This window comes from Hyperolius riggenbachi, chromosome 12 (assembly GCF_040937935.1).
Source record: "Hyperolius riggenbachi isolate aHypRig1 chromosome 12, aHypRig1.pri, whole genome shotgun sequence".
In the NCBI taxonomy this organism is placed as follows: Eukaryota; Metazoa; Chordata; class Amphibia; order Anura; family Hyperoliidae; genus Hyperolius; species Hyperolius riggenbachi.
Genome location: NC_090657.1, coordinates 218,106,717 through 218,117,460, shown reverse-complemented (window position 1 = coordinate 218,117,460; position 10,744 = coordinate 218,106,717). Strand labels below are relative to the sequence as shown.

Sequence of the window (10,744 nt, the reverse complement as noted above, 5' to 3'; positions counted from 1 at the left end):
AGTTGTCTCAGGAAGAATAACCTCTGCTGAGCCCTTTTCTGAATGTTTGTTGTAATGGTCTTAAGTTGTTTGTAATGGTTGTGCCGAGGAACCTGATACCCCGAAACCCTCGGACCTGCCAATGAGAACAAGGTAGTGTGTGGAAGGATGTTTCTAGAAGTCAATGATCAGTTCAACAGTTTTGGTTGTATTGAGAAGGAGCTTATTATCCTTACACCAACCAGAGATTCTCTCGATCTCCCTGCGGTAGACCCTCTCCCCATAGCTGTCGCTGAGGCCACTGCTTCCCTCCCACAACCAAAAAACATACAGATAATTGGTTGTAATAAATCACCTTTTTGCTTCGGCACCAGCAACTTCTTAGAGTTGCACCTCACAGACTGAGATAACTTGACTCTCAACACAGCAAGCATTATAGGAGATAGACTGTTCTCAGGCGTCTTCAAAGTACAAGGAGTTTATTCAGTACACAGGTAAACAGATACAGTTCGTCATATCTTAGCTAAGCAGATTTTTCTTTATTAATTCCGTTGCGTTGCAGCTTCTTGATTACCTTCCTAGTGAAGATAATCAGGTCCTCTTATGTCTATACTATGTTACATCTAGACTAACTATGTACAGCATACATTATACCAGATTACATAAAGGAAATAATTATGGTTCCAGTCAGTAGATGGAGAGCGTGAAAGTAAGAGAGCCCTCCGTTGGCAACTCATGACCTTTAATACTGACCAGGAAAGAGTTAACTGTGTCATCATCTGAACCATCTATGATTGGTTCAGATCCCTTGTGATGTCATGATACACACCTACTCACTTAATATTTTATGAGCCCCCTTGCTCCAGTTGCAGGAATGTTATGTTTTATAAATATGGCCTATGTTGATTGTTCCCATAGTCCATTTGTCTGGGGCAGTGTAGGCCTAAGACTTTGGACTAGGAACATTGGCTATCACCCAAATTACCCCTAGACTATGATGGGCATATGACTATGGTAGGGATTAGATTGTGAGCTCCTCTGAGGGACAGTTAAGTGACAAGACTATGTATTCTGTACACAGCCTGCGGAATAGGTTGGTGCTATATAAATCCCACTAATATTATAAATGCGAAAGTTTGGATGTTTGTTACTCAATCACGCAAAAATGGCTGAATGGATTTGAATGAAATTCGGCACACACTACATTACTAGGAATAAGCCAGCAACTATTCAGTAGGAGACCTTAGGCAAGTCTCCCTAACACTGCTACAGCCTATAGAGCGCGTCCTAGTGGCTGCTGCTCTGGCGCTTAGAGTCCGCAAGGAGAAAAGCGCAATGTAAATGTTATTTGTCCCGTCTGGAATAACATATAGGATACATTTTATCCCCATAACCAAAAAGTGGGCGGAGGCAAATACAAATTTCACTGGGAAAATGTAAACTGCAGCCATTCTTACACTGTTAATGGCAAACTTTGCACAGTTGGTCACTGGATGACTGGGATTAATATTCAGAAAAGTGGGTGGAGCCTACAAAAGCCAATCAAAATTCACCTACTGATTTTCAAGGGGAATATGTAATTGCTGCCATTCTTGCAGTGTTAAGGGCACAAGACTCAAAACTGATACAGTTAAGTTATTGGGTGACTGGGGTTCAAATTCAGAAAAGGGGGTGAAGCCACAAACAGCCAATCAGATTCGGTTCCTTTCAATGCAAATTATTGATGTCAAATACCGCAAAGCTCACAAACTTGGTCATTGAGTGTTTGTGTGTTAGGGTTAGAAAAAGTGGGCGGAGCCAACACCAGCCAAATACATACCGGGCAACGTTGGGCCACCAGCTAGTACTAAATAATAATACTGTCCAATGGAGAGTGGAAGTGATACGATAAGATGGTGCAGGAGGGACCAGCCTCCAGCAGGCGTGAAAAGTGCAAAGACCATGCAGGCATTTGTTCAGAGATCTGCTGTGTATTGTAGGACATCCAAACGCACACTAGATCTTTGGCTGATACCTCGCAGAACGATCCATCCAGCATCGAACGAACGATCCAATTATTCTCCAGCGTCTGGACAGTACTTCCGTTGCTTGCTGTGGCCCTTACTGACATCACTATGACTACAGAGCACACAGAATGCCAGGTGACAGTCACCAGGTATTAAAGCTATGTCTGGCATTTTCTGCAGATATTTCACTAAAGATATGTTGGCCGGCCGTCTTCTGCGATCAGCGGCGGTCAGAGAACCTTCCTTTTATGGTCAGGCGCTGAGACGATTGGCTGGATATCTTCAGCATTACGATGAAAATCTGAGAGCGATGCGGTCATCCATCAAGGCTGGAGGTCACAGGAGAGCGGAGGATTGGCGTGTCTGTGAGCAATGCGTGAGATTTACAGGCACCACGCATGAGTAAGAGGAGAGCTTTAAGGAGAGACTCCAATCGCTCTCTCATGCTTCTTATTCCAAAGGGGGCTTTAATATCCGTCCAGGAAGCAGAGCCAGTCTTCACGCTGGATTTAAGACTGCACTTTCCCCGATTTATTTCATGCACAGATTTATCGCTCTGGCACTTTCTCTGCAGAGTATTAGGCCACGTTTCCCCTACAAGCCAATATAAGAGTTTTTGTGCAGTGGTAATGTCCACGATAACCTGAACCCAGAACTTCCTCTCTGATAAGTAGCAGCATAATAACATTTACAGAAAAAAACATTTCTTTGTTACAGCGGATACAAATCCTGCAATAAATCTGCAGTGTGTGTACTTCCAGCTTTAATGGAAGCAGACTTATTGTTTACATCCTGTGCTTTCAAATTAGCCTCTCTGCTGTGGCAGTCAGCTGACAAAGCTGGGGATCAAATTACAACTTGTGATTAGACACAGAGGAGGGGGAATTAGACGGGCTAAACTCTCTAATTGCATACAGAGTGCATTTCTCCGTTTTCCTTCTGTCCTGTGCAAGAGTTCAGGTCCTCCCCGGATATGAGTAAAGGGACTCTTAAAACGCAAGTAGGAAATGTTCCCACCAAAAAAAAAAAAACACATTAGCCAGTGTTCTCTCCCACAAAATAGTGGTAGGTATTAGATTGTGAGCTCCTCAAAAGGTGGCCATACACTGGTCGATTTGCCATCAGATTCGATCAGAGAGGGATCTGAGAGGGATCGTATGGCTGCCTTTACTGCAAACAGATTGTGAATCGATTTCAGCCTGAAACCGTTTCACAATCTGTGGAGCTGGCGCCCCCCCCCCCCCCCCCCCCCGCATACATTACCTAATCCGGCCGGCGCGAGTCCCCCAGTCTCTTCTCCGTGCTCGGCTCCAGCTTCACTTTACTTCCTGCCGGGGGAAGTTTAAACAGTAGAGGGCGCTCTACTGTTTAAGGACAGGAAGTAAGAGAAGCCAGCCAGAGCCCAGCGCGGAGTAGGGACAGCGGGGACACAAAACGGCGGAACAGGTAATGTATTGCCGGTAGAGCCGATCATTCGAACGCCATCGACACACTCCTGACCCGCCGGCGATCGAGCGAAATTTTCCACACGGACGGATCGACAGGAACGATTGATTTCGGACGGAAATCATTCGTTCGGCCAGCGTTTGCTAAACGATTTCACAGCAGATTCTATCACAGTGATCGAATCTGCTGTCTGTCGGCAGGAAAATCGTTAAGTGTATGGGCCCCTTAAGAAAAGTCAGTAACATGACTAGGTTCTCTGCAAAGTGCTGCAGAAGATGGCAGTGCTATATAAATACATAATATGGTAGGATGTTAGACTATGATTATGGCAGGATTAGAGTGTGAGCTCCTCAGAGGACAGTCAGTGACATGACTATGTACTTTGTGAAGTACTGCTGAGGATGGCAGTACAATATACATATATAATAATAAATAATAATAATCAGTTTACCCCAAAATACTAACCATGTGTCGCAGCGTTCCGTTCCCACAACATACATAATGCAACAGCGGTCCCCCCAAAAAAACAAAATGAGGCAGCGTTCCCACAAAATATACATAATAGGGCAACGCTTTAACAAAATATGTCATTTCCACAAAATTACCCCACGAAACACACGTGGCATTTCCACCAAAATAATGTGGCAGTGTATCTCCCAAAATAAACACAATGTGCCTCTTTTGTCCCCTGTGCCACTTCTGTTCTCACTAGCCTAGGTAGCCATGCATAAGTGCCCTAGTAGAAGTGCCAGGCATAGGTGCCCCAGTATAAGTAGCCAGGTCTATAGTTGTCCCCAGTATACCGTACATACTCGCATATAAGCCGACCCGCATATAAGCCGACCCCCCAACTTTTACCTGAAAAACCAGGGGAAAATGATTGACCCCCATATAAGCCGGGGGTAGGAAATGCTGGCCGCCTTATTCCTCTAGCGTGTCCCAGTATAGCTAGTATAGTGCCCAGTATGGGTAGGTAGTGCCCCAGTATAGCTAGTATAGTGCCCAGTATAGCTAGTATAGTGCCCAGTATAGCTAGTATAGTGCCCAGTATGGGTAGGTAGTGCCCCAGTATAGCTAGTATAGTGCCCAGTATAGTGCCCAGTATAGCTAGTATAGTGCCCAGTATAGCTAGTATAGTGCCCAGTATAGCTAGTATAGTGCCCAGTATAGCTAGTATAGTGCCCAGTATAGCTAGTATAGTGCCCGTATAGCTAGTATAGTGCTAGTATAGTGCCCAGTATAGCTAGTATAGTGCCCAATATAGCTAGTATAGTGCCCAGTATAGCTAGTATAGTGCCCAGTATAGCTAGTATAGTGCCCAGTATAGCTAGTATAGTGCCCAGTATAGCTAGTATAGTGCCCAGTATAGCTAGTATAGTGCTCAGTATAGCTAGTATAGTGCCCCAGTTTAGCTAGTATAGTGCCCCAGTTTAGCTAGTATAGTGCCCCAGTTTAGCTAGTATAGTGCTCAGTATAGCTAGTAAAGTGCCCCAGTTTAGCTAATATAGTGCTCAGTATAGCTAGTGAAGTGCCCCAGTTTAGCTAGTATAGCGCTCAGTATAGCTAGCTGGTCCGCGGGTCCCCCGCTCCCCCGCCACGGCCGCCGCCGCTGCTATTACCTGCCCGCATCTTCTATTCCCCTCTCTGTGCTTGTAAACATTCACAGCAGGGCGCCCGGCGCTGCTACTGTGACGAGCGGCGAGCCAGGAAAGAGCGGTTCCCATAGTAACAGGAAGCCGCGCTCTTTCCTGCCTCGTCACAGTAGCAGCGCCGGGCGCGCTGCTGTGAATGTTTACAAGCACGGAGAGGGGAATAGAAGATGCGGGCAGGTAATAGCAGCGGCGGCCGTGGGGGGGAGCGGGGGACCCGCGGACCGCGCGTGCGTCGCATTCGATTCCCCGCTCGTCCCTGCCGGCGCCGCTTATCTTCCGCTCGATTCCCTGCCAATGGCACCTCGCGGGGAGCGAGCAGGAAATCGGCGGAAGCAAGATCCGTCCTGTCGGATCTTATCAATCGAGCCGCATCAGCTCAGCAGATTGATAAGGAACATCGCGGCCGCATCTACGCGTGTAGATGCGGCTTTAGAGAAGAGGAATTTCTGAGTTCAGGTCTGCATTAAAGAGACTCTGTAACAACATTTTCAGCCTTATTTCTTCTATCCTATAAGTTCCTCTACCTGTTCTAATGTGTCTGGATTACTGCAGCCTTTTCTGGTTTCACTGTCTCTGTAATATATCTAATCCTCTTTTCTTTGTCAAGCTTTGTTGACCCAGAGAGGAATGGGCTGCTTCTGCTGTGATAGGGAGAAGTTATGAACGCCACCTGCACGCCCCCCTCTGCTCTCCTGTGTGTTGTGTGTATGAGTCACAGGCAAGATCTCTGCTCACAGCCGGCCTGTCTGAGGCTCATGGAGTTGTGACCTTGTGAACAGCTGTGAGTGCAGAGCGATCAGTGCAGAGCTCAGACAAGCAGCTAAGGCAACAAGTAGAGTAACATTCCAGCAGTCAAGTCATGTTTGAGAGGAGCCTCTGCAAACAGGCACCTGCTCGAATGATGTATTTCCTGTTTGGCGGCCATCTTCATTGTTTACAAAAACAGTTAATAAAACAGTGATTTTATAACCAAGAAAGCAGCGGGGAGCTGCAAAAATGTCACAGAGGGGGCTAGGAGAAGACAACAAACAGTCTGGTATGTTTATGTAAGATTTTCACAGTACAGATTCTCTTTAAGTTTACAAATCCTCGTTGTACCTGTGCTCACTGTGACAGTACTTTATCTATATAGGATTGCCAGAGACTGTCCAGCTTCCTGTGAGCAGACTGTAGTGCGCAGGAAGTCCATGCTTCCAACCCATAACAACACTGTTTACACCTCCTCAAGCGTACACATGACTACTGCAATGCAAGGATGCTGAGAAATGTAGCCCAGCACTCTATTATTCCTATTCGTGGTGTCACATGGTCACAGCTGACTGACCTGCTCAGCAGCTGATTCCACAGAGGAGATGAAGCCAGCTGTAGAACATGTATATTTATATTCGCTCTCCATCCTGACTGCTGTTAGATAGGGATGGGTCAATGTGATGCAGATTACTCATGTTGGTGCAGGCTTATGCACATTTTCTGTGCAAATCAATGAAGCTTGAATCAAAGCAAAGAATCAAATCCCACCAAGGTGTTGAATCGGAGTGATCCATTTTCACCGGGAATTATTGGCCTCTCATCTTGTTAAGGGTGGCCATACATGGTACAATTTTTCTTTTTTTTCCCCCGATTAGATAATTTAGTTCGATTATTCCGTTAGATCAAATATAAAGATTTTTCCAGCATGTCCGATATGATTTTTTTCGAAAAAACGGGATAATCGTTCAAATTTCTTGATCGAAAAAAAAATATTTTAAACTTTCATTTGATTCGATCATTTAGATTGAATAAACGGGATAATCAAACTTTTTATTGTGCCATGTATGGCCACCATAAGCCCCATCTACAGCATTCAATTTTTTGTACGATTCGATTCATTGATTCGATTCAATCCAACATGTCCGATCGGAATTAGATTCGATTCGCCATTGCAAAACAATGGCAAATTGAATTGAATCTCAATCAGACATGTCGGATGGAATCGAATCAATAAAAAAATTGTATGGTGTAGATGGGGCTTTAGAATTTGACTTGGCTGCGAGTCGAGCTTTCCAAAGAAAGAAAAAGTTTCTACAAAAAAAATGCAGCGGCAGATATGTCTCACTTACGTGCAGAGAATGGATTGGTCCTCACGATCTGAAAGACATGAGAAAAAAAAGAAAACATTAGTAGGGCGAAGTCAGACATCACAGCGTTTTAAAAGACAACAGAAGTGACATGTGACATGATGAGATAGACATTGGTATGTACAGTGCCTAGCACACAAATAACTAGGTTGTGATCCTTTTTTCTTTCTCTGCCTTAAAAAGTTAAACATCAGGTATGCAAGTGACAGTTTTTGTCCGGGTCAGACTACAGCATAACCCTCCCTGATAAGGAATTACAGCAATAAAACACTTTCCTAGCAGAAAATGGCTTCTGAGAGCAAGAAAGAGATAAAAAGGGTCAAAAATTCATAGATTGGAGCTCTGGCATACTTCAATAAAGGTGTCATCGAGAAGAGACAATGAAACAGTAAAAACTTCAAATATAAAATAAAACTGTGGGATATCTGTAAAAATTTAATTTTAAGGCGACTGATAATAGATACAATTACTTTTTCATCAGTTTATTTTCACCTTGGATGTCCTTTAAGAGGAACTGTAGTGAAAACAACAATGAATAAAATTGCTTATGGTTTATATTCATTTACAGATTATTTAGTGAGTGTTTGCCCATTGTAACAGATTTGTGCTTTCTGATTAACATTCTGAAATGTATCACTGGTATAGCGATATCTTTAGTTCTGCCAGGTGATCTGTACGGAATGTTTGTTATTGAAAGTTCTATGCGCAGAGGGAGATGCTGCTTGCTTGGCAGCTAGAAGAAGCCGTTATTTCCCCCAATGCAACGAGGTTCACCGACAGCAAACTGTAAGGACCATGGTCATGACATCACACTGTGGGAGGGGTTTCACCACAATATCAGCCATACAGACCCCCCTGATCTATTCGAGGAAAGGTAAAGGTTCCTCCTGGGAAAGGGGGTATCAGCTACTGATTGAAATGAAGTTTAATCCTTGGTATAAATTCCTCTTTAATCTCCGCCAGGCCTAATCTTGGCAAGGTGACTGGTGGTAAACGTAGGTAGATGTCCCACTGGACTGTTTTCCATTGTAAAACGCAATCACAATTGCACTACGATTCCATCACACTCCTTCCTTTTTCCACTGCAGAGATTGTGTCGTGATCTGTCAGGTGTACGGCAGGACTGCGATTTCCGAAGGTAGGAGAAAAATATTCGGAATCCTGTAAAAATCGCAACCATAGGGAAAATGTAGCCGGCACAACGATTGTGATGGGGGAAAATCGTGTTGCAAAGGCAGCACACTCTGCAAAGGCAGACAGATCCCTGCACAGTTTCCATCAGTTTTTAAAGTATCTAGTGTTTAGACATCTCTCATTGGACCTCACTGGATCCACGAGATCCAGGGAGCGATCTTCCAGCGATTATCCACGCACCACGCTTCCCGTTTGCGGCAACCTTAAAGAGGAACTTCAGCCTAAACAAACATACGGTCATTAAGTTACATTAGTTATGTTAATTAAAATAGATAGGTAATATAATCTCTCACCCACCCAGTTTTAACAGAACAGGCAAATGTTTGATTGCATGATGGCAGCCATCATTTTGGCTGAAAGGAGGTGACAGGGAGCATGAGACACAGTTCCAACTGTCCTGTGTGCTGATCACCCCTCCCAGTTGCTAGGCAACGTGAACAACATCACAGGAAATCCCATCATGCTTTGCACAGCATCAGGGAAAAAGCCCGGGCAGTTTTCTTTGATGGGTGGAGCTTAGCTAAAAAATACAGCTAAAAATGATGCTTTGGTAAGAAAAACAAAGTTCTGATGCTGTGAAACTGTTAAGAAACACCAAGCCTTTTCAGTTCTGCTGAGGGAGTCATTCAAACCAATCACCTATAAGCCGCAAACTAGAAGCCCATAGAGCTACACCTACCTGCACACTTCTCCACCCACCCTGCCAAGTGTCTGTGTTTGCGGAGTAGTGCTTTACCTTCATTGTGAAAAATATGGTTCAAATCCCACATTGTTCCATAATACAATGCACTGTAAATGTATTTATTCTTATGCAGCTGTCACTAATAGGAGGCAGTAAAAATCTGACAGGTTTTGGACTAGTCAATCTCCTCACAGGGGATTCTCAGGGTTTTCTTTGTTCTCAAATACTTAAAGGGCAACTGAAGTGAGAAGGATATGGAGGCTGCCATATTTATTTCTTTTTAAACAATACCAGTTGCCTGGCAGCCCTGCTGATGTATTTGGCTGCAGTAGTGTGAATCACACCAGAAACAAGCATGCAGCTAATCTTGTCAGATCTGACAATAATGTCAGAAACCTATGATCTGCTGCATGCTTGTTTAGGGTCTATTTAGAGGCAGAGGATCAACAGGGCTGCCAGGCAACTGGTATTGCTTAAAAGGAAATACATATGGCAGCCTCCATATTCCTTTCTCTTCAGCTGCCCTTTAACTGTGGTTGCTCAGTCCAACAGCCCAAAAATTGTGCAAGTGTGTATGACAGCTGGCATCTTTCCATATGTCCTTTCTATGGAGTGCCTTCCGAAAGCACAAGCAAAACCCAGAGAATCCCCCATTAGGAGATAGACAAGTGCAAAACCTGTTGGATTTGTACTGCCTGCTGTAAACGACAATAACCTGGAAAAAAGCAACTTACAGTACATTTCAATCAAAAAGAAATTTACTTCTCATAAGTAGTTCGCACTTTTTCCCAACAGTGGTCCTTTAAGACTGTATGAAAAAAAATCCCTTTTGGCATATTTGATCATGCTCCTCTAAGTGCTCTTTGTGGTATAAATTAACTTAAAAATGATTTTTCACACAGGCCTTTCAATTCCATTTTTCTACTATTAACTCTTGGGGTGCTCACACACTACTGGTACAGCCACTAAGTACCATACTATTATGTTCCTAATTAATAGGTTAATAACGTGTGCAGTTTGCCACTCCCTTTTCACAGCAGCGTTCAGAGGAACTCAGGACATCCCAGTTGGAGTTCCACCACTTCTTGAACCAGGTAGGTCAACTAGTTAGCCTGAATATTTTTTGGGCCGGTGAGGAAACCAAACACTTGCAGGAAACCTACTCAGACACGGGGGGGGGGGGGGGTCCCTAGAGTTTACTGTAACACAGGATCCATCCCATTGCTGCAAGGCCACACTGCTCATAGCTCAGTCACAATTCCTAAAACCAACACTTCTGATGCCAGATCAGGCTACGCGTACGAGAGAGAACGGCGCCGGAGACTTGGGCGCAGGACACAGCCGATATATGGCTGATCCTGCTGCCGCACAAGTCCGGGCCATGTTAATTACTATTCCCCCTCCAGGCCGCCATGGATAGTGGGGGAATGAAATAATTCAGCTTCCAGCAATTGCTGGAAGCCGAATTATTGTTTTAAAAGCAACTTCAGGTCCGTCTTCTGACGGCGCTGAAGTTACTCCCTGTGCCTGCGATAGCCGTAGTTCCTATTACGGCCTATGGTGGCACCGGCTGCGCCCAAGTCTCCTGCGCTGCTGCGCCCAAGTCTCCAGCGCTGGATTTACCGTGTTCGCAGGCTACCCACCAATGTAGTCGCCCCTGAATATTTA

At 44.6% G+C, this 10,744-nt stretch overlaps 1 protein-coding gene across 6 annotated transcripts in view; it reads right to left on the bottom strand.

Moving 5' to 3' along the window:
• The window catches only part of MYH10 (myosin heavy chain 10), a 242,765-nt gene that overhangs the window by 126,385 nt on the left and 105,636 nt on the right, over positions 1-10,744 (bottom strand). For all 6 annotated transcript variants that reach the window (XM_068262757.1, XM_068262758.1, XM_068262759.1 and 3 more), the window contains exon 4: positions 7,183-7,210. In XM_068262757.1, coding sequence (XP_068118858.1) covers positions 7,183-7,210 — 28 coding nt within the window. The remainder of the gene's footprint in view (positions 1-7,182; positions 7,211-10,744) is intronic.